The sequence below is a fragment of the Felis catus genome, chromosome A3, assembly GCF_018350175.1.
Source record: "Felis catus isolate Fca126 chromosome A3, F.catus_Fca126_mat1.0, whole genome shotgun sequence".
In the NCBI taxonomy this organism is placed as follows: Eukaryota; Metazoa; Chordata; class Mammalia; order Carnivora; family Felidae; genus Felis; species Felis catus.
Genome location: NC_058370.1, coordinates 17,991,251 through 18,018,588, shown reverse-complemented (window position 1 = coordinate 18,018,588; position 27,338 = coordinate 17,991,251). Strand labels below are relative to the sequence as shown.

At 43.7% G+C, this 27,338-nt stretch overlaps 1 protein-coding gene and 1 long non-coding RNA gene across 15 annotated transcripts in view; one reads left to right on the top strand and one right to left on the bottom strand.

The window, feature by feature from the left end:
• Positions 1-27,338, bottom strand: part of PTPRT (protein tyrosine phosphatase receptor type T) — a 1,064,810-nt gene that overhangs the window by 191,860 nt on the left and 845,612 nt on the right. For 8 of the 14 annotated variants that reach the window (XM_023251232.2, XM_023251237.2, XM_023251233.2 and 5 more), the window contains exons 13-14: positions 19,666-19,702; positions 5,303-5,359 (exon numbers count right to left, since the gene is read on the bottom strand). In XM_023251232.2, the coding sequence (XP_023107000.1) occupies positions 5,303-5,359; positions 19,666-19,702 (94 nt within the window). The remainder of the gene's footprint in view (positions 1-5,302; positions 5,360-19,665; positions 19,703-27,338) is intronic. The other 6 variants (XM_023251236.2, XM_023251241.2, XM_045053603.1 and 3 more) reach the window with 1 other exon arrangement.
• On the top strand, positions 3,912-6,708 carry LOC123384305. The gene is made up of 3 exons (XR_006595173.1): positions 3,912-4,409; positions 4,998-5,073; positions 5,288-6,708. It is a non-coding gene; the product is annotated as an uncharacterized LOC123384305 (long non-coding RNA).

Here is a 27,338-nt window from a genome sequence, read left to right as displayed (position 1 = left end):
CTGCCACTGTAGGTGCTTGGGTTTCAGCCTTTTCCAGAGCACTACATCTGGTCCTAATGCTTCCAGCTCCTGTTCTCATACCATCCCTCAATCCTTGCCAGGGGGCATAGCATCCCTGCTGGGGTCCCTGAGGCCCCAGGGTGTCCCAGTCTGCCTAAGCCACCAGGCACCGAGCGGAGCCCTCAGGAGGCTGCTGCGCTGCCTCCCCATCTGCTCTGGGCCCACACACTTTTGTCCCAGGGGCTCAAAGTCTACCTAGTCCAGAATTTATAAGCTGGCCCTGGGAAAGTGGCTTTAGAGGCAGTTGCAAAGCAATCTCAGAGAAGTGTTTTATGGCCTGAATCCTGTTACTGCGGCAAGGCTCTGATTTTAAAAACTGCCAGGTAAACAACAATAGAGGGTTTCAACATGAAGTGAACGGGAAAGAAAGGAACAATAGAGGGGAGGTGTATCTGACACCCCCTTAAGCAGGAGCCATGCTAGAAACGCATCCATTTTCTCTGATGACCGTTGCCACGAGTCCCAAGGGTGGGACTCTTCCACATCATTTCATGGATGAGGACCTGGGATCAGCAAGGCTGAATGATTTGCCCAAGTTCCCCCAGTTTTAAGGAACAGAATCTCCATATGAGGGCTTGTCTCAAAGCCCTTCTCCTTGTGACAGACTGACAGCGGGCACTGGGAAGAGCCAAGGTAGTGAACTGGAGTCTGACAGGGGCTCAGCTCAGGCAGTTAGTGCATCACTCCAGCCTCCAAATGGACCCAGCGTTTCAGACTGGAGGCGTGGCTGAGTTACTGCAGGGGCAGAGAAGGGGCATTCTTTCTCTCATGGTGGACCTGTGACACCCCAAGTCCTTCAGGTGAAACGTGAGCTAGTCATCTGTCCACTGCAGCCTCAAGTCAACCACAGAAAGACATCCAACACTGGCCACAAGAGATTTTACCTTATTTTTTCAAGGCCAGCATCCCTGTTCTCTAACCTCAAACCCACTTGTGACAACCAAATGCATTTCCAGACATTGTCAAATGTGTGTGTGTGTGTGTGTGTGTGTGTGTGTGTGTGTGTGTGTGTGTGAAATCTGAATCAAGTAATTGAACATTTCCTGAGCCACTACTCTGTGAATATACACTTCTGTTCACTGACTAGGCACAAAGATGATCAAGACATTTTTTTTACCTCTAGATCTGCACTGTCCAGAATGGTAGCCACTAAGCCACATGTGGTTACCAAGCATCTGAAATGTGGCTAGTGTGGCTGAGGAACTGAGTTTTTAAATTTATTTTATTACTTATTTTAACTAATTTTATTTTAAAACTATACTAGTTTAAAATATGTTTACTTGTTGAACACGATGTTTATCTTTTTAGGGTGATATTTCATTTTAACTGTTTGAAATGTAGCATCTGAATTGAGAAGTGCTCTAAGTGTAAAATGTATACCAGATTTCAAAGACTTAGGGCAAAAAGAACATAAAATACCTTTCACTAGTAATTTTAAAATAATAACTGCATGTTAAAATGATGTTTTATATGCATTGGGTTAAATAATACCTAGTAACATTAATTTCATCTGTTATTTTTTTCTTTTTTAATGTGACTCTAAAAAAATGTAAAATTACAGGGGTGCCTCGGTTCAGGTCATGATCCCATGGTTTGTGAGTTCGAGCCCCATATCAGGCTCTCTGCTGTCAGCACAGAACCTACTTTGGATCCTCTGTCCCCGCCACCCCCCCCCCAACTGCCTCTCCCCTGCTCTTGCATGGGCTCGCGCTCTCTCTCTCTCTCTCTCTCTCTCTCTCAAAAATAAACACTTCTGTAAAAATGTAAAGTTACAGACATGGTTCAAGTTCTATGTTTATTGAACAGTGCAGCTCTGAAGGATTTCAAGAGGGGGAGCTACTGTCCCTCAAGGGGACCTGGGGGACTGTCTGGAGATATAGATGGCTGTCATAATTGAGGGACGAAGTGCTACTGGCATCTAGTGGGTAGAAGCCGGAGGTGCCGCTGACCATCCTAACACGCACATGGCAGCCCCCCACCACAGAGAATTACCCACCCCAAGTGTCCCTAGTGCCGAGGGTGACAAGCCCTGTCCCTGAACATAGAGTCTCTGAAGGCGAGGTCAGGAAGTCAGAGACCTGAAGAGCTAGTCAGAGTTAGCTGAGCAAGGAAGGTAAGGCCGCTATCATACTTCGCTCTCCCCATTAACTATGGCGGGGTGCACTGCTATCCCCACTTGTCCGGAAAAGAAGGGAGCCCAGAGAAAAGAAATCGCTTGCCCACCATTGCCAGGCCAGAACTGGGGCAGAGCCGAGAGCTGAACACAGCCTCGACTCCAAATGCCAGCCTGTGCCTGACACACAACGTGGCTCCACAGTTCTCTGAGCTGCTGCTGATCTGAAATGAGGCAGCCTGCGCTCACGGTCTAAACTCCTCGTCATTCACATCCGACAGTTATTATTTACACCAGCCCTTATTGCTACCAGGGGAAGAGCATTAACAAAAACACCCTTTGAAAGGGACATTCTGCTCAAAGAGAAACACTCGCAGGCACCTCACCCATCAAATGAGGCCGAGAAACCAATGGAACACGTTGAAATAAACCTGTCAGAGGAGGAACATTCAGACACCTCAGAGGCAAGAGGTAAGAACAAATGTGCCTGATACAGAATTGGCTCTGTTTAAAGAAAACATTATCAGGCTGCTCGACTTGAATAGATCCCAGAGAACAATGGCCCAGTGGAAATGGAGCTCCCTCACCTGCTCTGGAGAAGCACGGTTTCTCAGTAAAGTGGGTGTGGGCATGGGGGTGGAGTCACTGGCCCCTCACTCTGACCACACAGCCCTGGGGGTGAGGGTGAGGGCGAGGCTGGTGGGCCTATGATGGGGGGATAGTAGGAGACTGACATTTCCTGAAGGCCTACTATGTGCTGCTGTGGAGCAGGGCACTCTCCAGGGTCCCCTAATAGTCATCGGTAAAATGACTGTGAAGTGTGACAATTAGATTTGCCAGTGAAAAAAGCCTATGCAACTTGCTTAAAGTCACACAGGTAATGAGTGGCTAGGAGGACACTCCTGGGGCGTGGGCAGTGACACGCTGAGCTATGGAGATAGCTATGGAGGAAAGCTGGGCTGGGCTGTAGCGAATGCTACATGGAGGGTCTGCCCAGATCTCCTCTCCAGGGCTGGTGCACCTCATCTCTATCTGCCAAGCGGGCTGGCTGCTAAAGGCTCACAGATACCTCCTTCTCGGCAGAAGTGCCGTAAGGCAGAGGTGAGCTGCCTCTCCAGGAGGCTGTGCACTCACACGGGAGCCCGTGGCCAATGGCTGGCTGACACAGTGGCACAACTGCTGGCCCCTTACTTCAAGGTGGGGGCAGCTCCCACACTCCAGAGGCTCCTGTGGGCTCAGGCTGACACAGGCCTCCACATCCTCCCTTAGTTTCTTCCCTGCCCTACCCTGTCTTCCTCACTTTCTTCTGAGAATACTCCTCCATGAATGATCTGCACAAGAATCCCTATCTCAGGCTCTGTGTCTAGAGAACCCAGAGACATTCATTAGCAGTGCTATTTCTTTTTTTATTAATGTTTATTTATTTATCTTGAGAGAGAGAGTGTGTGTGTGTGTGTGTGTGGAGAGAGAGAGAGAGAGAGAGAGAGAGAGAGAGAGAGAGAGAGAGAGGGAGGGAGGGAAGGAGGGAGAACATGAGTGGGGGAGGGGCAGAGAGAGAGAGAGAGGGAGAGAGAGAATTCTAAGCAGGCTCTGCATTGTCAGCACAAAGCCTGACATGGGGCTTGAACTGAGGAACCATGAGATCACAATCTAAGCCAAAATCAGGAGTTGGATGCTTAACCAACTGAGCCACCCAGGTGCCCCAGCAGTGATATTTCTGAATTTGGGAAAGGGGGTGGACAGTAGAGGATTGTGAGGTACTGGATGGCCAGACTCCTGTCATGACTGCCTGCCACACCCCCTTTCCCCCTATGACAAACTAGCCAGTCAGGGACCAGTAGAGAGGAGGCCATTGTCTGAGCAACAACTCTGAGAGAGGTGACAGCAAAAGATTTGAAATCGTCAACGACTGTAATGACAAGAATGAGCCCCTGAGGTAGAATCTCTAGGTCAGCAGCATCCCTTGTCTATCAGACCCTGAAATGGGCATTAGCCTCTGACACAGATGGGCTCTGCAGCCCAGTCTCTGAAGAGCAATGGATGTTTATGCGACATGAGATCAAACTGCAGTGTATTCAATGGAAGGGGCTGGTATTTACTTCAAACATATACCTACTCTGGACTGGGCACTCCCATACCAGCCCTTCTTACACTCGCCATCTTGTATGGTTTTGGAGTACACCTCCAGAAGACGCTGCCTGTGCAGAGACTGCGAGAAAATGGCACCCCCTAAGAGGTAACCATGATTACTTCTGCTTCACACATAGGAGAAGTTGAGATCATCACACTGAAAGGGGTTGTCCCAGGGGTGCCTGGGTGGCTCAGTCAGTTAAGCATCCAACTTTGGCTCAGGTCATGATCTCACAGTTTGTGGATTTAAGCCCTGCATCGGGTTCTACACTGACAGCTTGGAGCTTGGAGCTTGGAGCTTGGAGCTTGGAGCTTGGAGCCTGGAGCCCACTTCAGATTCTGTGTCTCCCTCTCTCTCTGCCCCTCCCCGATTTGTGTGTGTGCATGCGTGCTTGCTCTCTCTCTCTCTCTCTCAAAAATAAATAAATAAACGTTAAAAAAAAATAAAGGGCCTGTCTGGGACAAATGGTAGGCCTGGGATCACAGCCTGATCTACTTACTTCCTAAGCACAGACGTAATAGGTCAACTTCTTCCCTAACCTCAGACCACAGCTAAGTTGTCACTTCCTGGGGACACACTCCCTTTGCTCCAGGTATATGTGTCTGTCTATTTTGAACACCACATACCTCTCGTTTGTGGCACTACTCATGGTTACAGTTGTACATTGATTTGTGTGGCTCTTTCCCTTCCCAGAAAGTCACAGGAACATGTCTTTTTTGCCTCATCGTTGTATGCCTCAATGCCTGCAACAGCGCCTGGCACACAGCAGGTACTTAGTAGTAAGCATTAGAATGGATGAGTGGATAGATGCATATGAAAGGAGGGATGGAGAGATGGGTGGATGGGTGAATGGGTGGGTGGCTGGAAGAATAGGTGGGCAGATGGATGGGTGGGGTGGAGGGACTGCCAGTTCCTCTCTGGGGCACCTGGCCTGGAGGATGCCCTGAGCATGGGCCACTCTCAATCCCTTCCCACCCGCCCAGGGCTCTGATGGTCACCTGTGGTGAGGAGGCAGAGTGGAGTCCCCGGGGTCACCTGGGCGCTGCCCATTGGTGCTGACCACAAGGAAGCCAGTCCCCAGGCAGCATGCAGAAGAGAAGGAGAGAAAGAAACACACATGAAAACGTGTGGCACGGTGAACAAAACCATAGTTCTTGTGGCTCTGAAGAGCTCACACTAAACAGCAAAAGAACATCGTGATCTAACACAACAAGGCCCGGAAAAGATTTTTAAAAATGAAACAAGAATAAGATTCAGCATTTATCAAGGCCCCACGACATGCCAGGTACCTCACACACAATGTTTCTGAGACTGAGGGCATCCCAGAAAGGTCAGTATTATTACAAATGAACACATCATCTTTCCACTTGGTGTCTTCTCTCCCAGTCTCTGCTTTCTTAGTAAATGGTGGCCCCACCCACGTAGCGCTTCGGTCTAGCAATCTGGGAGTCATCCTTTACCCCTCCTTTTTACTGACCTCCCACTTCTAATTACTCAGCATGCCTTAGTTATTATATTCCAGGAAGGTTCTGGAAGCCTCCTCCTCCTTCTCTCCAATTTCATTTCCTCTTGGTTGAAGCCACCCTCATATTTCACTGGGGATTACCTAAGCAGCCTCCTGTTGGTCTTCCTGTCTCCGGTCTTGCCCCCTATCAATCCACTCTCCACCCTTCAGCTGAAGGGCATGAGAAAGGTAAATGTCAAATCCCCTCCACCAGCTCACAGACCCTCAACGACAGATCCTTGCCTGTTGGTCCACACTCTCTGCCCAAAGGGCAATGAAATCTTCTCTGTTATCAACAGCCCCCTACCTTCTTATCTGTAGGCCTTACCCAGCCTCATCACCTCGTGTGGAATGCACTCACTTCCTGCCCCTTTACCTGGCTGGCAACTGTTCATCCTTCAGGAAATCAGTTTGGAATTCCTTTATTGGGAGTCTTGAGCATCTCACCGTGTATGGAGAAGATGGCCCGCTCTGTTTTCCCATCACACCCTAGTGTTCCCTTTATACAGTGATAACCTTCCCGTGTTATTAATGGCTGACTTCTCCTTGATTCTGTAAATTCCTTGAAGGTAGTCACAGCGTTCCATTTACTAGGCAATCTCATACCCTGCATGTAGTAGGTACTCTGTGAATATTTGTTGGATAAATGGACGAGTGAATACATGAACCAGAGAACTACTGTAACTTGCTCAAGATCACACAACTAGCAACTGGCAGATGCAGTATTCCAACCCTGGTTTGCATGACTAATGCTCCTGCCCTCTGAAACCAACCACTTGTCTCTATAAAGAAAATGATACAAAAGGCAGTAAGGTGTCTTATGCTTGGTAAAAGGCTGCATGTTCCTCTACTGATTCATCAACAAAACTGTATAAAGCCCTTATGCAAATGGAGAGAGAGGTAGGGTGTTCCACACCAACTGGTAAATAGGAAATACATAATTTCAAAAATTCACACAAATACCAAGCTTGATCGAGGTCATGAAATACTATAAAATGTAACTACCACTTAGATGTCATCATAATATTCCTCCCTTTAAGGTATGAAGAACTGTGCCATTTTCAAAGCACATACTAAGAGGTCAGTAAACTATGGCTCATGGGTCAAATCCAGCTTCCCACGGTTCCCTGTGTGGCCATGTGCTAGGAATGGTTTTTATATTTTTAAATGGTTGGAGGACAAAGAAACAAAAAGAAGAGTAATACTTTATGGTGTACAAAAATTATACAAAATCCACATTTCAATGTCCAGAAATAAAGTTTTATTGGAACATAGTCACACTCTCATTTTATATTTATTTCACTGCTTTCTGTGCTGCAATGACAAAGCTACGTAGGTGTGACAGACACCACAGGCCTTGCAAAACTGAAAATACCTACTATCTGGCCCTTTACAGAAAGTCTGCCAACCCCTAGTCTAAGTGGCTATTTTTATTAATTTTCCCCCACCTTTGAGGTAGGCAGGATATGGCTTGCATGCATGTCAGAAAAAGAAACAGAAAGCTTGAGAAGACATGAGTCAAATGTTCTTACTTGTCCCATTTCAGTGGCTTCTACCTGTTCTCCCATGCTCCCACCTTGTCTGTGCTCTGAAACCCCATCTCTGATCCATCTTCTAAGCTATAACTAGGGTGGCCTTCGGACAAAGAAGGTTTGCTTAAGCACCTCCAAGAGGGCTCCCACAGTCTCAGGACTATGTCTCTCTCTCTCTCTCTCTCTCTCTCTCTCTCTATGTATATATGTATATATGTATATATATGTATATATACATACACACATATACATATATACATACACACATATACATATATACATATATATGTATATATATACACACATATATACATATGTGTGTGTATATATATATCATGTATATACACGTATATATGTATATATATACATATATGTGATATATATACATATATACATATATATGTATATATATCACATATATCATATATATCATATATATATATATATATATATATATATATATATATATATATATATCACATATATTATGGGGCTATGCTGAGTCCTTGGTGTCCTGGCCTTGCTTGCCACTTCAGCCTCCACCTCTGTTCACTCTTGCCCTCTGGTCACACTGGCATCTGTCTGTTTGCTTTGACCCATTCAAGTTCAGTGGCATGCTTTCTTGCCTCCAATGATCTGCACATGCTACTTCCTCAACTCAGAAGACCTCCCTGCCTTACTCTCCAGCCTTGTTCAATATGGTAACTGTCACTCTTTTAAAACTTGTCTCAGTAACCACGTACCTGAGAATGCACACCCTAAAGTGATTTATGTTTCCCTTCTCTGCTCCCACAGTATCCTAGATTTACCTTCATCACAGCCCTTATCATGCTATATTGATATAATTTATCTTTTTGTTGTTCCACTAGCTACCTGTTGAGTGCTTATTATAAGCTTGGCATTGCACTAAGCACTTTATATGCATTAGCCCATTGAATTCTTACATCAGTCCCACAAAGCAAGTGGTGCTATTGTCATGGTTTTACAGATGGGGAAACCAAGACACAGAGCAGTTAAGTGCCTCTTCCAGCCTAGATTCAAAGACTGTCCAAATCCAAAGACAAATTTCTTAACCTCTATGGGACAAGAGGCCACTGTCAATACTAAGTTGCACTCAATATATGTTTATGGAAAATTAAATGAAGAAATGAAATTCTGGTTTAGTATTTACCTACCAGCTGTGTCATTTGGAAAATTACACTTATGAGTTTCAATTCCCTACCCATAAAATGGGAATACTAATAAGTATCTCATGAAGTTATTTTAAGGATTAAATCAATTAAAAAAAAAACAGTTAAAGCCTTAGTTTGGTTGACAGGCCCAGAGGAGCCTCCCCACTCTACTACCTAGGGCTCCAACTCTGCTGGGTAGGAGTGCTTAGCTATGAAGGGCAGACACAGCTGCATAGGTGTTGGGATGGGAAGACGTCTCTCTAGTGGGTACAGTAGCAGAAGACGAGCGATGGATCATGGGTCTCAGCAGGACACAAAGGGAAGTGGAAACAGGAAAAGAGCTCATAATATTGTGTAGAGATGACTAGTGTTTACTTGTGCCTGGCCTATCACTCCTTCTTAGTCACACAGAAGAATCCAAGCTTCATCAGAGCCATGTAAGCAGAAGTGACTAGAGTCATTTCCAAGTGAGGTATTCAAGATCCAGGTTACTATCCCCATACTTTCTCTTCCCTAATATGGCATCTTTTGAGGCCACATATATTCTAGATGGCATAACAACAAAGAAAACTTTCTGATATTAAGCTACTGATACTTGGGTATTAATTTGTTATTGCAGCTAAGCCTGACCTATCCTAACTAATCCTGCAGAAGAAAAGGTAGTAGGCCCTTGCTTTCTCTTCTGCCATCTGGTTCCCACATCATATGGATTTTCTGTTAGAGGATTCATGACCCTGCTCTCTCCATAGTTTCCAGCCCCCATTCATATATATTAATATTAATAAAATATTAAGATTGTGCAAAGAAGAAGATCAGAATTATAAGTGCCTCAGACTTCTTTTCTGATTTTTGACTTCTATTTCCTTCTCAAGCAAAGAATGTTGAATAGAAAGAGATGCTGATGGACTAAAGATGACACTAGAATAGATAACCTTGAAGGAAAACTAATTTCTTGGTTTATTAACTTCAGTATATTATAGTAGTGTAAAAAGCTGAGGGCTCCTTGAGGCACCAGGTCTGCTACAGATCCCAGGACTTAGCCTGGACACTGACAAAGAGAAACAAAAGACCCATCATGCTCTAAATATTCTATTATTGACTATTATTGGAATAGAGTCATGAGAAGGGGTTAACAAATAGGAGATAGGAGACTCTGACTCACAGAATCTCACCCTATGTCATTGACAAGATTCAAAATGGTGTCATGGGAATGCCATGAGCTTTGGAGTTAGAACTCAGCTGCAATTCTGTGGGGCCTTGGGTTCTTTATTCAACCCTTCTGGGATTATACTGCTTCATTTCTTGAGTAAGGGTAATAATGATGATCACTATTTATTTAGTGTGTAATACATGCCAGGCTTTGATTCTATCATCTCATTATGAACTCATGTCAACATACACAGCCTTATGACTGGTACACAGCACCATAGTACCATGACTGGTATCACAGATGGTTAATTTTTGCTAGCCCTCTTCACCCCCCCTTTCAACACTACATTGAAAACCCATCAGAGAAAGCTCTAATAGAGCTTTATTCTCTTTATTTGTAACCCTGTCTCCAGAAACATTTTCCTCTTTCTCTGACTCATGATTTTAAAATTCCTCCTATCCCTTTGTGAGATACAATTGCTCTGGAGCATCAGATTTGAGCTAAGGTCAACTCAGGTGTCTCAGGTCTTGGGTAGATAATTCTCATTTGTAGTTCATAGGGATGAACTGAGGCTTCCCGAGGACATGCTTGAAGGGCAAGTATTGGTGTTGGTTTTGTTTTCCTGGACTCTATTGCTCCAGCTTTGTCTTCCTGAGTGGGGTGGGGAAAAGGTGTGTGTGTGTGTGTGTGTGTGTGTGTGTGTGTGTGTGTGTGAGAGAGAGAGAGAGAGAGAGAGAGACAGAGAGAGAGAGAGAGAGAGAGAGAGAGAGAGAGAGAAGTATGAACAGTCTAGAGAGAAGGGATAGGGGAAGGACAAAAGAAGACTAGAGAGATGTGTCAGTGGTTGTAGAAAGAAAAATATTAATGTGAATGTCATCTTTGGGTTATTTTGGTCTACTTATGATATAATCTTCTTCTTCTATCTTGTCACAAAACCTTCAGGAAAAGCCAAATTATTCCTTTGGAATTTTAGGGCCTAGAAAACACTGGGTGAAAATAAAAGGGGCCAAGGGCCAAGGAGATCTGTTATACTCAAGCAATTCTGAGAACCCTCACTATGGAAAATTCACCTTATTGGGTTTGGCTAGAGAGAAACAGTACCACCCTACTCTAACCCCCAAGCACACACCCTGGACTTCTCCCTCTGAAATTCTGGCAGGATTTCTAAAGACTGAACAAGAGTCAAGAGTTTTCCAATAGACTGACTCACTATAGTTTGCCTCTCATAAGTGATCCCTCACTGGGGTCTCTACTTCAGCTACCACAGCTAGATTTGGGCATCCTGTGGTCCTGAGTCCCTCCTGAAATTGTTAGGTAGATCAGGAGGAAAGGAAAAGTGCTACAGTCAAAGGGCAGCAGGTGCATGAGAAAAATGCTATAGTCAATAAAAATACATGATTGCTATGTAGAATCTCATTTAAACATAACAACCTATTGATGAAGAGGTTAAATACCAAGATGTGAGGCCAGCATCATTCCTGTGCCTGTTTCTGCACTTTGGATCTAGCCTGAGTGCATTTGATAAATGTGTGATTTGTGGAATTGTATGAGAAATGACTAGAGCCTGGGCTTTGGGTTTTCTTCCTTAGAGAACAGCAGAGAGAGAGGTGGGTCTCCAGGTCTCCTATCTGAGAAGGTTCAGAAGAATGAAGGAGGGAAGCTAAAGATGTTTATAATCTGTTATATTCCTGACCTTTTATGTGCATTACCTCAAATAATCATGAGAAAGAATGAATGATCTCCAGCCTAAAAGTGAAGTGATAGACTCATAAAGGTTGACTTACCTAAGGTCAAACAGTTAAGTTTAGGATGTGGGATTTAAGGTGACTCTGATTCCCCATTATTCCATGCAAACTCTCAAAGAAGCTTCATAAAGATAGAACCTTCTGCATGGAATTGGTTCAACAGAGGGGAGGGCAGGTGATGGGAATTTCCTATCTGATAGGAGACAATACCTACATCTTGCTTGGCTTCTCACACCACCTGTGGCATGTTATTCTTACAGATAAGGAATCTATGGACACATCATTCCCCTTCCTGGCTCCAGTCTTAGCATCTGCAAAATGAGGGCATCTCACTAGAGAATGGGTATTTATTGTCCTGCCACTCTCTGCAGGGGTGAGAATCCATTATGAAGAGAGAAGAGAAAATGCTGGATGAAATGCTCCACCTCAGGCTTAGCCATTATAAAAAGAAACCACATTTACAAAAGACCATTGCCCACGTCTCTTGCCTATTGCCATTGGGACAATGGTTTTAGTCCATCACCACCACAGGGCAGCATGGATCTACTGGTGACATTGGCCCCTTATCTCATGCTTCATTATTCTGGAGTTCAGCTTTCAGCACCTACTCTGAGGGGGCTGTTTTAATGGGATCGTTAGAGAGTGTTTACTAGATTAAAACTGTGGCTGTCTTCTGCAAAGCAACTCTGCAAATGGCTTTATGGGTTTCCGGATTTATTTTGTCTCAATGACTAGGCTCAGTTTGCAAATCAAATCAAAGCTGATTTTTCTAACTGCCACTCGGGCGCACCCAGCGGGAGTCTGCAGAACCAGCTGTGTTCCCTCCCTGGCTGGTGCCAGAGATGGGAGTGCTGTTGTCTGCTGGTGGCCAGAGAGGTTCCAACAGGGAGAGGGCAGACAGGCAAGTAAGTACCTGCTTGACCCTAATTGGGGCGGAGGGACACAGAGAAAGCAAATTTTATTTTCTGGAGGGAGGAAAGGCAGACAGGATCTATGTGGCCTCAAAGACACATAGGCAGAAATAACGGGGAGCCAATATGGACTCATGATATTGAGGCTCCCTCCAAATGAAGTGTCCTCCCATGGTGGGAGGAACTCTTTGGGCCAGTAGTGAGGTCCCCGTTATAGCAAATACCCCAGCAGAGCCTGGCTGGCCTTTGTGAGTGGGTACTGTAGATTACATAGTTGATCTCTACCTCATTCCTTTTTACTCCTACATTGAAAGAGAACAGTGCTGACAAATAGGTTGTATTTGAAAAAAAAGAGGCCATGAAAGAATAACCTATTAGCCTCCATCCATCCATCCATCCATCCATCCATCTATCCATTAATCAATTGACCATCCATTGATTTATCCCTTTGTTCATTCAATATATTTTACTGAGCATGAAAGTATGCTAGAATCTGGGGACACAACAGTGCTCAAAATAGGCAAAATGCTTTTACTACACTTGGAATGTGGCTGGGATAGACACTAAACATGTAAGCAAACTAAAAAAAAAGTACATATTTGCAAGTCAAAATGAATGCTATGAAAAAAAGTACAGGGTATGATTTCAGGTGGAAAATGTTGGGGATATACATCAGATTGGAGGTCAGGATGATCTTTCTGAGGAAGTGTGTCTATGCTGCAGTTAGAAAGATATTTATCTGTTATACAGGCACATACAGTGGCTGGATAATTTTGGGCAGAGGGGGCAGGATGAGTAAAGGGCCTGAAGTTAGAAGGAACTTGGTAAGTCAGAAGAATATAGCAAGTATGAGGATAGAAGCTTGGGAGAGGCTGAAAGGTAGTAAGGGGCCAGATCATGCAGGCAAGTCTGGGGGAGGCAGGGAGTGTGGGCAAGAGAAAGTAGCAAAGTGAATGGAGGGGTGCATGGAGGAAAGCAGGGGAGAATAAGACAGGACAGACTTGGGTGGAAATGGACATCAGTTTCTGGAAGAGAAACTGACTGGTATGGTTCTAGATCAGAAACCATTTTCCCCTTGGCCTGCTCTGAGTCAGAAAGGCACAAACAGATGCTCAGGTCCCTCCTTCAGCAGCTATAGCCTGGGGCACCTTCCACCACAGAGGATAATCATCTTCCACAGGAAAGGCAGTTCCCCACCCCCACACTCCCTCCAGCCTAAGCTTCAGAACCTTGGAAGTCTAAGGTTGCACTTTCATTGCAAATTTCTACATGCTCTATCTTCCCAAGAGTGGTCTCTGAGTATGTTCAGATTCCATCTTCAACCTGGTTCTGAAACTGAGCCCATCCCTTGTCTTCCAAATACGAGGTAAACCTTACTTAATGGGTCTAAATGTACCTCCCACTTACTTGCTCTATCTCACAATTCCTGTTTTAACAACACAAATGAAGCCTCATTGTTATCTTCATACTGCCCTCCCTTCGGAGAATGAGTAATAATAATTCTCTGCTTCTAAACCAAAAATGTAATGCTTATTTACCCATTAGCTGAAGTTTTCTCTCTGCAGCTCTGAACAAATTCTCAGAGTAGAGTGTGCCAAGCACAGGGCTTTCAGGATTTTCTTTTAGCTCTTGAAATTGAGGCAATTCCATGAGCTTTTTGCTATCCCTCAACCTGATGATGAAACACATCCTCTTTATAATAAGATCAGTGCAGTGGAGGCCACTGGTGCCACTCCCAGATCCCCTTTGCAGGTCAGTGTATCATACCCAACCTTCCCCCCACAGCCCCGTGCCCCTGCTGCTGTGGGTATTAAGACTAAGGGCTCACACCTGTGACATTCTCCAGAGACTTTGGCCAAGGCTCTGGGATACCATTTCCCCTGGAGCCACCTGAGAAATGGAAGGGAGGGAGAAGGGTAAGGAAAGGGGAAAGTACCAAGGACTAATTGTTATGGGGGAGAGACACAGAAAACCTGGTCTTCTTGCTTCAAGGCAGAACTTTGGAGAAATTTATACTCCACATGCATCTAGCCTAGGCTTGCATTTATCTGAGAACAGATTCTTGCTTTAACATTTTCTTTTTACCATCCCACTTCCCTCTTTGATTTATAGATTTCTTCCAAGTGCCCTCCATCAATACATTAAATGCACCCAAATCCCTGCTTCAGGCTCTGCTTCCAGGGAATCTGTCTTAAGACAGCTCCTATTTGCCTTTATCTACTCATCGATGAAATCCACTTCCCCACTATGGTTGAACTCACATTCTAATTCCTCTAAATCTCTAGCCAAAGTTAATAACAGGCAACCCCTGGCTGATCAACAAGATACAAAAGAATGTGAATCTGGGGCAATGCCAACAAGACCCTTCCATCGATGAAAAAGACCGTTTTCAAGGCTTTTGAGGTGAGCCTGTCCTGATGCTAGAACTACCCTTCTACTAGCAAATATCAAACTCCCACCCCACAGTCCCTTAGCTGGGCCTTCAATTTGCGGTTCTGCCCTCACTCTGTAAATAAATATTGCCCCCTGGTGATATGCAAATCCCTACCCTCTCAATCCTCTAAATACATACAGTCTTGACTCTTAACAGGGACTTTGGACCAGGGGTATGGCTCCTCTCACAGTCTGAGATGCTGAGTCAGCTGGCCTTCCAATCCTACCCTTGGTCTGGGTATTGTGCAATTCCCAGTGTTTAGGTGAGAGGGGGTAGTGATGGAGGTAATAGAAAGGTTGTATCTCCCATACTGGACCAGTCCCAGAGAAACAGAACCCCAGATGAAGGCCCAGGAACATACATGCCATTACTGCATGGAGCTTTGGCCCCAACGGTACTTTAGCCCCCATTCAGTACATTTCACTTCCATTTGGAAGCATTGATCATAATCATAAGTCCATGATTATCTGTCAAAATCACTTATGCAAGGTCTGTTTCCACACTGGATCGTGAGCTCCTTGAGGACAGGCATCATGCCTGCTGATTCAGCACAAAACCCTAGTTCCTTTCAAGGTACCCGGCTCACAGATGCTGACTGAGCAGATTACACAAAGGAAATAACATTTATTGACAATATTTTTTTCCAAAACACCTCGCAGTAAATACAACACTTAGATGTTTATTATATCGTCTGATCCTCTAACAAACTGGGTGGTAGAGGCCTTGGTGTGCCGGAGCTGGCTTGTATTAACTTGCTAGACCCGGGTGTTAAACACTCTGGACTTTTTTGCAAGCCAGTTATTAAACCATTGGTAACTTGATATTGGACATGGTGGGGATATTTGTACTTTGGAGATCAACAAAGACTACAAATACGGGCTTTTCTTTTACAAAGAGCAGGTTTATCATGAAACCACTGGCAGTAGGTATGTTTAAAAAATGTTCTGTGAATGGATAGATGGGGATAACCTGAAACATGGCACCTTGGAGTTTGAGAGAGATCAACTGAGACTCTCAAGGTCTCTGACTCTTGCTGCAGTAAGATGCCGGCTTCAAATGCATTTATTCATTTCAGTGAGCATTTTTTGATTGCGAGGCATGTGCCAGGAACTTCTGCCATGGCAAATGTGATGCGGAAGTTAGTGGTTAAGACCAAGGATCACCTCATCAGAGACCTTCGAAGTCAGCAGTGCTGGTGCCTGCCCCAGAAAGCAGGCTCTGCTCAGGGCCCTGAAACCTGACTAGATCAGGACCTGATGCTCCACCATCATGTAGGGTCTGAGTAGGGTCCTGCTGTCACAGACCCAGCCATTGGGTGTGTGCGGACCACCTACTGTATTTACCTGCTGCCCAGGGCTCCCTCCACAGAACCTGCAATTCCTCTGCCCAAAGCAGCCTGACTAAACTTCCCAAGGGAACAGAAGTCCAATCTAGACCAGTCCACTGCCAGGGCCCCCCTCTGACAGGGCTGGTTCTTGCTCCTTGCACACCCTTAAAAGCCACTGGGATTATACTGTGAATAATGAGCAATCAGAGGCTGCAGTGGAAACCACATAGACACTGCCCTTAAATGCATGGGTCCTGTTATGCGTTGAACTATGCGTCCATCCCCCAGTTCATATGTTGAAATCCCAACACCCAGTGCCTCAGAAGGTGTCCTTATTTGGTAATAGCGTCCTTGTAGATGTAATTAGTTAATTTAGGATGAGGTCAACCTGGAACAGGGTGGGCTCCTAATCTAACAGTACCTAGTGTCCCTATAAAAAAGGGGAAACTTGGATATGAGATGCCCACAGGGAGAATGCCATGTGAAGATGCAAACTAAGGAACAATGAAGATTGCTAGAAGCTAGGGAGAGGCATGGATCACATCCTCCCTTCACAGTCCTCAAAGGAGCCAACCCTACTGACACCTTACCTCAGACTTCCAGCCTCCAGAATGTGAGACAAGAAATTTTGTTGTTAAGCCACTCAGCTGCTGGTACTCTGGTACAGCAGCCATAGAAAACTATTCTAGGTCCCTTGCTTTGCAACCCTCCAAACTGGGCAGTGCTGCATCAGAGTTCAAGTGACTAACAGGAATGCTGCAGACAGACAAGGGTTAGAGCGTCATGCTGGAGCCAGATGTGGAATCTAACAGAAGAGGCACTGGGCTTGGGGTCAGGTCAGAATGACCCTGCCTGAGTGCTGGGGATTGTTACGTTCTCCCTGGGAGCCCTTCTATTCTGCAGGACTCACACAGGTGACCACGGACACCATCAGGAGTCACCAGAGTCAGGGATAAAACATCAGCAGAGCAGTGGCCTTGAGTTTGCACATGTGATCACACTCCAGGGGTTGGATGCCCACTGGAAGCCCCAAGAGGAAGGTGCCATGATGACAGAGAAGTGCCAAGTGCTTGGAGGGAGCCAGATGGCCAGTGCAATATGTCACTGGCACTTTAGATACTGCCAAAGCCTATGGGATTCCCAGTATCTTATTTTTCTCTATTAAAAGTAATAGTGTTTTCAGCAAACCCACAAAATGGGGAAATTTGATTCCAGAAAGAGATGGGCCGAATATTCATTCCCGGCCTTAGATCCTTGCTACAGAGTCCTCATGAAGAGTGCACGGAATTAGACAGGGTTTGCCCTTAATCAACCCCAGGTGCTCCAAAGCTAATGTGAGGCACGGAGTAGACACCAAACAAACACAGGTCTGCTTTCCTTTGTCTTTTCCTGGCTTTTTTCTCACCAAGCATCCTCTTATCTGAGGTGGCACTGAGAGGGGTAACTCCCCGGGACTCTGAGAGACTGGCATTCTCCACTGTCCAGCTCTCTGTCCTATTCAAGGTGCTCCTAAAGCTCCACTTGTCTGGGCTGAAGGGCTGGCCCTCGCAGACCTGGAAAGTGAGGGTGTCAGTGCTGGGAATCTACCTCTGACTCCTGACTCCTTCCTGCCCTGCCAGGGCTCGGCCATCTGAGAACCCAGATTCATTCACTTACTTGTTCCCATCCCTCCACACATCCACATGTTACATGTGCACACCACCCTAAGGAAGACAGTATCCTACAAGTCAAATGTGAGGACATGTCCTTATGCTTAGAAGAGGTACATGTTTTCCTCTCTAGTTCTTTCAGGACCAGTGCAGCTGTACTGAAGGGAGAAGAGCTTCATGCTGGGTCTCTAGGACTATGAGGACAGTGGATCCTGAAGTTGCCCCAGAAGTAGAGTTTTAATTATTCTCTTGTAAAGTTCCCATATCTATCTCTTGTCCATCCAACCATGTGTTCCCAATTCTCAGTTTAGAAAACAGGATCCAACAAACCACCCTTTGGGGGGGCTTATGTCCCAGAGGGTATCCTTAGAATACCACATCCTCCCACCCCCGCCATGGAGGGCAGAGCAACCACATCAACCTCTCCCTTGTCTAGAGGTCAAAGCTGGAGGGGTGGGTGAAGGAGGTCTCCCTGTACGTTTCCTTCCTTCCCCCGGCTGCCCCTTTAAGCGGGACGCAGCAGACGCTCAGCTGTCCGGAGCTCTAATGCTATCCAATTGATGATGCTCTTCCTCTTGGATTATCTGTTTTCCTCAGTGAGAAAGCCTTCTAAGGCCTGTGATTTGTGTCACTTTTGTTTGCAGGCCATCAATTCTCCTTGCCTCACAAAGAGTAGTTTATCTCTGTCTGTCCAGTAGCCTGAGTTCCTGAGAGAGAACAAGTTAGGGACATGCCGGCCTCTCATGACTTATGTGAAATCAGAGGGGGTTCTTATCACAGTGAGTCCTTGGTGCTTCTGTCTTCTCCTTCCTCCTGTATCATCTTTCCTTCTCAGCCTACATATTGAGCTGGTTTTCTTCAAAGTTATGAAAGACATGAGTGATAGGTCTTGGTGCATATTTTGTGAAATAGCCATATTCTCCTCCTTCTCCTCTCTCTCTCTTTCCCTCCCTCACTTCTACCTCTTCCCACACATATATATGTGTTTTCCTCTGTATGACTGTGCATGCGTGTATATACTCACATATGTACATACACACTTGGGTCATCGTCTTTGTCTATGTTTTATATCTATGATTATATGCCTACTTATATTTATAATTGCCATCTCTGGGGAAGCATCCTATGTAACTATTACACTGTCAGTAAATGCAAGGGACAACAGAATTGTCCAATTTTCGTGTGGTTATATGGAGAGAATAGCTGTTAAAAATATCCATCCTATAACAAAAAGATAAACCTGATTTCTAACCATTCAACCTTGTAATAGGTTAAATGATAACAAACCATTCATTGATTTTTTCTTAAAGAGTAATAAACAGAAACATGTACCAATTGAAAGGGCCAGGCAATTCAATTATAATTAGGAAAACAAAAAGTGATGAGCCTGAACAATGCTGCCTTAGTTTTTGGGATAAGTATTGAAAATGCCAACTACATAACAATGCAGTGTTTGTTTTCTCATTATTAAAGGCACCGACACTATCACCTCATTTGTGAAAGCCAAACCCAGCTGAAAAAAAGCACAAAACTCAGAAGACAGGTGTACCAGACATGCTAAAAAAATACCCACATAAGCACAAACCCAAATATAATGAAAATATATAGAAGAATATTTAAGAAAATTTATATTCATCACTCTACTGATTAATGTACCAGTCCATTCATCTGTCCATCTGTCTGTCTGCCCCACGATCCCCATCCATCTATCCATCCACTGATTCAACAAGTATTTTTTGAGCTCTTACTATGTTTTTGGCACTGTGTTATTAATATACACTGTAGGTATTTATTAACATATACTGTAGGTATAATGACTCCAATGAAAATAACAATTCTTTCTTTTATTTTTAGTAATTGTTGCCTAAACTTTCCCTGTGTGGCTAGATGGAGAAATCCTTAAATGGTTGAAGACAGACAAGGACATGCCGACATACCTTTTGTAGCCAGGCGAACACAGTTGATTTTGGTCTCCTGTGAACAACAAAAGTGAGGTTCCAGTTAATTAGTTGTGGGTTTGGTTTGTTATATAAAGAAAAGATGTACATATGTATACCTGTATATATGTCTATATATGTATTTTTAATTACAACCTGAAATGTGTCCTTTCCATTTCTTCCCCCATCGTAATCACCTTTTTTTTTTTTAAAGATTTTAAGTAATCCCTACCCTCAATGCAAGGCTTGAACCTATAACCCCCAGATCAAGAACCACATGCTCTACCAACAGAGTTAGCCAGGCACACCAGGAATCACTTTTTAATTCTATTTCTTCATTTATTTTCAGGCAAGGTACATATTTTGTGCCTTTTAATTCCTGGCTCCCATCACCTCATAAGCTGCCTCCCAGACAGAACCACTTATAAACATCAAATCCTATGACTGCCCAGCACAGGACAACTTTAATAATAACACTAGATGGGTACACTGTGGCATATGTTAGTAGATGGCACCAAGAGCATCTTTCGGAAACTATGTTGGTAAGTAAATAATAAGTAAAAAATGCATCTATCTGCACAGACTGAAACAGATACTAGACAAGATCCCAGGCAATATGAATGTGTAAGAATCAAACTGCAAAGTTCATGTTCAAAAAGTTACACTGGCCCTGAGATCTCTGGTGAACCTCACAGTTTTCATGGGTAATGTTGTGTGTGTGTATGTTTGCATGGCGATCGAATCTTTGGTGGTAAACTATCTAGTTATTGTTGGCTGTTCCCCAAATGGACAAGACCCATAAACTTGAGATATTACTGGACCTGCAGTTGAGTTACAGAAGAGTGTGCTCAGGAAGATCATCATTTTAGTGTGCTTTCTTGGGATCATCTCCAAGGAGGCCCTAGAATCAGTTGAAAATTCCAGTTGACTAAGTAATATGCCCAGCAACAATCTGAATATAGTGTAGCAATGAAAATAAAAGGCAAAAAGGAATGCAAGTGTATGGGTCTCAAGAATCAAACGTGTGTCTTGCTAATGCTCACTCATAAGAAATTACTGCATCTTGAAAGCACTTGTGTTAGTCAGGTCTTTGAGGGTTCCTGGACCCAATTCTGTTTTGGGAGGGTGGTTCCTCCCCTTCCACAACATTAAGCAATCCTCAGATTATCAACAGGGTGTCACAGAATTCAACTCAATTTTGATACTATCTACCTGGAGATAGCGTCAGATTCTACAGGTTAAGGGTTCAGTTCCAAAAGACTGCTCCCTATCCCCCACTTCAAATGATGCCAGTTTCAAGCTCCAGGCTGTTACCTGTGCTTCTGACTTACCAGCTACATTTTGGAGATTCCAATGACCTCCTCCTTAGGTTCAATTAATTTGCTAGAGCAGCTCACAGAACTCAGAGAAACAGGTTACTAAATCACCAGTTTGTTGTAAAAAGATATAACCCATGAACAGCCCGATACAAGAGACGCATAGGGCGAAGTATGTGGGGAGGGGCGCAGAACCTTCATGCCTTCTCCAGAAGTGCTACTCTCCCCAAACTCCATGTGGTCACCTACCCAGAGGTCTCCGAACCCAGTCCTTCTGGGTTTTTATGGAAAGCTTCACTGCATAGTCATTATTGACTAAGTCACTGGCCATTGGCTGATTCAACCTCCAGACCCTCTCTCCAGAGGTCCAGTAGGTTGGGGTGGGGTGGGACTGTGGGACCTCTAATCAAAAGTTAATCCTCCTGGTAACTAGCATCCTCCTTGGGTGGGGTCCCAAAGTCATCTTCATTAACGTAACAAAGGACACCTTTATACCATTGACACTGAGAAAATTCCTAAGGTTTGGGAAGCTGTGAACCAGAAACCATGAAGAAAGACCAAATACATTTGAGAAATATACTTTGGTCATCTGAAAGACCAAAAATATATTTCTTATAAGAGATCACAATATTGCATCAGGGTTATGCAGAGATATAAAACCCATGAATTGCAGGGGCAAAAAACAGTAAAGGTATATTTCCCACTCAAACCAACATGTCCAATGTAGGTGCATGACGGTCTGAGGTGGGGTAGTAGTGGTGGTTGGGGAATACTATAACCACTGTAGTCACTCAGAGACCAAGGCTGGCACCTCCATTTTAACACAAGGCTTCAGTGTTCACTGAGGCAGGAGAAGAGAATGCTGGAGTTGGGCACTGGCAATTAAATGCTTTGTATCAGAAACTACACTTGCTTGACTCAAGTTTCATTGATTAGAAGCAGTCATGTGGCCATACCTAACTTAAGTGAAGGAAGAAATGGTAATGTCTACAGCAGAGTCTATTCTCTCTAAGCATACCTCTGAATGCTAGAGACTGTCACTTTGATTAAACTCAAGTATGATTCCCTAGTGGTCTTGAGTCTGTTCCTCAGACCACAGAAAGTCTGCCCTTGGCTTGTGCAGCAGAGATGTCTGGATACTGAAAGATAGTTCTCACATCCACTAGCATTCTTCTTCCTCAACAATTCCAATGATAAGAGTTCAAGTCCTTTGAACCAATACTGGTACTCATCCTAGGACATCCTCCAGTTTGTCCCTCTTAATGAGAAGGGACTAGAATATGAAGCAGCAGTCTGCATGTGGTCTTATGATTATCTAGATTATCACTATATTCTATTTTCCTTAGTTATATTGGGCTTCTGTTAAACATAGCAAATATCCCAGTTTTTCAGTCATCATGATGAATGTGCCATCAACCTTACCCCCACAAAAAAATACCTGCCTGCTCCTACATACATAAATGTGGTTGTGTTTCTGGAATCCAAGTACAGAGTCATATACTGACTTCCACTGTTGACTTCCATCTTCTTTGATCTGATTGCTATTGCTTGTTCTCATATGCTTCACCATATGCACGTTTTTGGAAATATTTTTTTCTATATTTTTATCCACATCGTTAGTATAAGTGATAACCTAGAAAATGGCACTGATAGAGCTCTATGACATGTACCAGAATCCATCTTCCGGGCTGGCATTTATTGCTCATCAGAATTTGTGGTGGTTATCTAACTGCTCATCTCTTCAATTGTTTATGCACTTGGATCCTACTGCTGTGTTTTTCCACAAAAATATTTTGAGAATAGGGTCAAATTCACTTCAGATACTCATGCTCTGTCTACTGCACTCCTGCAATTTATCAGCCTAAGAACTCTCTCAAAGAAAGAAGGTTGGGTTGACATGACTTGTTCTTTGGGACAAGTGTTTCCTTTACATTCTTTAATGCTGAAAAGTGCTCTTTTTTCAAATAAACAATTGCTTTATTAAAAAACTGGAAAATGCAGAAATGATGCAAATATATGAAGTATTCATTTGAGATGTTCATATGATATTTGAAGAATGCTACATTTCAAGAAAAATGTTTTTTTTAAATTTTTTTTAACATTTATTTATTTTTGAGACAGAGAGAGAGCATGAATGGGGGAGGGGCAGAGAGAGAGGGAGACACAGAATTGGAAGCAGGCTCCAGGCTCTGAGCCATCAGCCCAGAGCCCAACGCGGGGCTCAAACTTACGGACCGCGAGATCGTGACCTGAGCTGAAGTCGGATGCTCAACCGACTGAGCCACCCAGGCGCCCCAAGAAAAATGTTTTTTAAAAAGTACATTCAGGGGCGCCTGGGTGGCGCAGTCGGTTAAGCGTCCGACTTCAGCCAGGTCACGATCTCGCGGTCCGTGAGTTCGAGCCCCGCGTCAGGCTCTGGGCTGATGGCTCAGAGCCTGGAGCCTGTTTCCGATTCTGTGTCTCTCTCTCTGCCCCTCGCCCGTTCATGCTCTGTCTCTCTCTGTCCCAAAAATAAATAAACGTTGAAAAAAAAAATTTAAAAAAAAAGTACATCCAGAAGGCAGAAAGAAGGAAAAATTATGAATAAAAATATGAAAATAAAGTAAAACTCTCTAAATGTGATGCCAAAGAAGCTTCAGTAACAAATGAGGTAAAACTTGAAAATGATGATAAAAGGGAGCCAACTAATTTTTTGTTTTCAAGCTTGGAGAAAGAGCAGATGTTCAACTCCTGCTGGCTTCCATTTCTGCTCTCTGGTTTAAAGGGTCAGTGAGCTGAAGCCCGAGATGGTTACAGAAAGCACAAGCTCCTGAGGACTGAAAGCTTTCTTCACATGGCTGTGCAACCACCACAATGACCATCACCCAGAAACTGTGCAGGGTGGGAGCCATACCAAGAGACTAGGAATGGTAAGAAGAATCTCCAACTTTGTATTAATACAATGAAAAAAGATTTTTACAAGTGCTATTATTAGGAAACTTGCCAATTGTGCAAGATTATTGCATACAGCAACGGGCAAGAGTTTGAGTTTGATGAGGTTTCACTGCTGGGGGTAATTGGTAAATATGGATCTCAACTTCAAAGAGAGTCAATCTAATCTTTTCACATCTAAGAATCTATTCTCAGGGAATAACCTGAAATGTTAGAAGGTTTATATCCTAAGATGTTGGTTCCAATGGTCTTTATAAAAGTTAAAGTGTAGCTCCACATATCGGTCTAACCCTACAGGCATGGTAAAGAAATTGTAGTCTATCCACACAGTGGAATATTATGAAGCTAACCAAAAATAATTGTGAGTACCATATAATAACATGGCATAGTACATGTAAGAATATATTAAAGGAATAAAGCAAAGTACAATCTTTACTACAACATGCAAAGATAAACATTTAAAAATAATTTGTGAAAGAAATACACTTAAGAGGTATTACTTGGTTCATTTGAAGTACAACATACATAGAGACAAGTATACTAACTTTAACTACAATTTTCCAAGTGTTCTATCTTTAAGTTTTTATTTGAGAGAGAGAGAGAGAGAGAGAGAGAGAGAGAGAGAGGGAGAGAGAGAGAGGGAGAGAGAGAGAGAGAGCGCGCGCACACACACACACACACAGGAGAAAGGGGCAGAGGGAGAAAAAGAATCTTTTTTAAAAAAAGTTTTATTTATTTTGAGAGAGAGAGAGTGTGTGTGATTGAGTGCATGTGCCTGTTAGCAGGGGAGGGGAAGAGAGAGAGGGAGAGAGAGAATCCCAAGCAGGCTCCTTGCTGTCAGTGTGGAGCCCAGCAGGGCTCAAACTCATGAAGTATGAGATCATGACCTGAGCCAAAACCAAGAGTCACATGCTTAACTGACTGAGCCACCCAGGCACCCAAGTTTGCCACGTTTTGCACAAAGTAAATATGCACCTATGGCTAGCACCCCAGATGAAAACACCAAATATTACCAGCACATCATGCTCCCTCTGGGTCACTTCATCCCTGCAGTAGTGAAAACACTAACCTGCCTTCTGTGGGAATGTTCTCTGTAAAATGGGTCATATTAAAGGGAATATGGGTAGTTTCAATGGTTTCTTCTACTGCTTGCTTTCCTTCATTGGGTCATTTGTGACAATTTTCTGAGAATCTTCTTCCTTTCCATAGTTGCATGTGTGAAAGTGAGCCATTTCTGACACCACCTCCTCCACCCCACATCTATTAAAAGCTGTTTTCTATAATCTGGAGCACATGTCTCATTATACTTGACTCTCCCTGGCTCTCACAAACATGATGTTGACATGTCTGCTTTCTCCCAAATTCCTGACACCTCTAATTCCATAACCAATTTGTCTTTGTTGGTTAGAATTAGATACAGAATAACAAAGTCCTAAGTCACTCTCTTGCCCTTCTGCGTGATTGAATTGTTAGCAAGCAAGTTGGGAACATGCTAGACATTCTGCATCCCAACATATGGGAAGTCTGGCCAGTGTGCACATACCCAAAGTCCCCAATCCATTCAATAAACAGGAAATGAGTACTTTCTTTGTGCCAAGATTATATAAAGCTTTGGGAAAAGGAGAAACATTTGGTACACTTTCTGTTCTATCTCCATTAATTATATCCTACTTCTAGATGTGTCATATATTCTGGGACAGTACAATATAATTTCCTTTCCCTATCATTTTAGCTTCACTCACAGCCCAGTCCCCACTCCAGACTGGCAAATCTGGACACAGGTATATATCACCTTAGAGTAGAATTTAATATCCTAACTGTTGTGATTCTGTTGAGACCTGCTTCTACTCAAGCTCTGCCAGTGCTGGGCAATATAAAGCAAGTCACTGCTGCTCTCTATGGCTCAATTTCCCCATGAATCAAATAACAGAGACAGGGTTGGAAAAGGCCAATTTGGTAGAGTGGGCAGGGTATTCTAAGGTTGCTTCAAGTTCTCAAAATGCTGAGTCTGGTTTCAGCTACTGGCAGTATGCCTTTTCTTTCAGTACTCTGTTTTCTTGACATCACTCCATATCATACCACACCCCACAACACATAGCTCACTAAAAAAACCCAAATGCTTCATGTCTACAACTACTTACCTACTCATAGCCCCCATTTCAAGAGTAGATCAAGTCTGTCTCATCTATACATCCATCCTTTCACCATCTGCTGAAATTATAGGATGTCTCTCTAATTCAGAGGTATAGTGTCCAAGGCATCAAGTATTTTAGTAGATGCTAATTATTATCCAGTTAGACTTAGGTTAAGTTGTGTCACTACCCTGACCAAAAAGCCCTAGGTACCTGAGTAGTACATACAATTCTTACTCTACTCCCATTAGACTGCCCTATGTATAGGATGGGGATTTGGTTCTCACCCTAGTTTTCACATAATTTTCCCACTTACCATAACTCATGCCTTTGTCTTCTCTGAGATTGAGATACCCTAGTAAATACAATGGGAATTAGCCCTGACACCATAGTCTAGTTTGCCACGTTGCTTTGGCTCCTGCCTTAATATTCCTCTAAGACTTGGCTAGGGCCTCAACAGCCCACTTATTCCTTTATTTATTTATTCATTTGGTCAGCCTATCAACAGTTATTTATTGATGTGATCACTATTGATTATATGGATGATTAGTGAATGATCACTATGTGCCAGGCATTGTGCTGGGTACTAGTGTTACAGGATGAGCAAAACAGACATGGTCCATGTCCTCATGGAGCATGTACACATTATGTTCCAATATTTGTGACTAACATTAGATACCTATTCTCACAAGTAAGTATCTGATTACAAGTTGCAATAAACACTGTGAGGAAGAAGTACTAGGTGCTAAGTATGTGTAAGAAGAAGACACGAAGTGTGGATGGGAAGGAAAAAGATACACTGCCTTGAGAAAAGACCATTTAACTTGTGACTTGGGAGATAAGTAGGAGTTAGATATATGAAGTATAAAAAAAAAAATGTGTCCTGGATTCAGGAACAAATGTGAAAAGACTTGGACGTGAGAAAATGCATGGTGTAGTGGAAGATATAAACAAGTCTGGAATGGTTACATTATAAAGAAGGACTTGGAGAATGATATGAGGTGAAGCTAGAGACAGAAGCCTCGTAGAGCCTTTTAGACTGTACAGTTTTGGCCTATATTTTAAGAACAACTGGAAGCCATCAAAGATTTATTTGCAGAAACAATGAAGTTTTCAGATTTACATTTTTAAAAAAAAATTTTTTTTTAACGTTTATTTATTTTTGAGACAGAGACAGAGCATGAATGGGGGAGGGACAGAGAGAGAGGGAGACGCAGAATCGGAAGCAGGCTCTAGGCTCTGAGCCATCAGCCCAGAGCCCGACGCGGGGCTCGAACTCACGGACCACGAGATC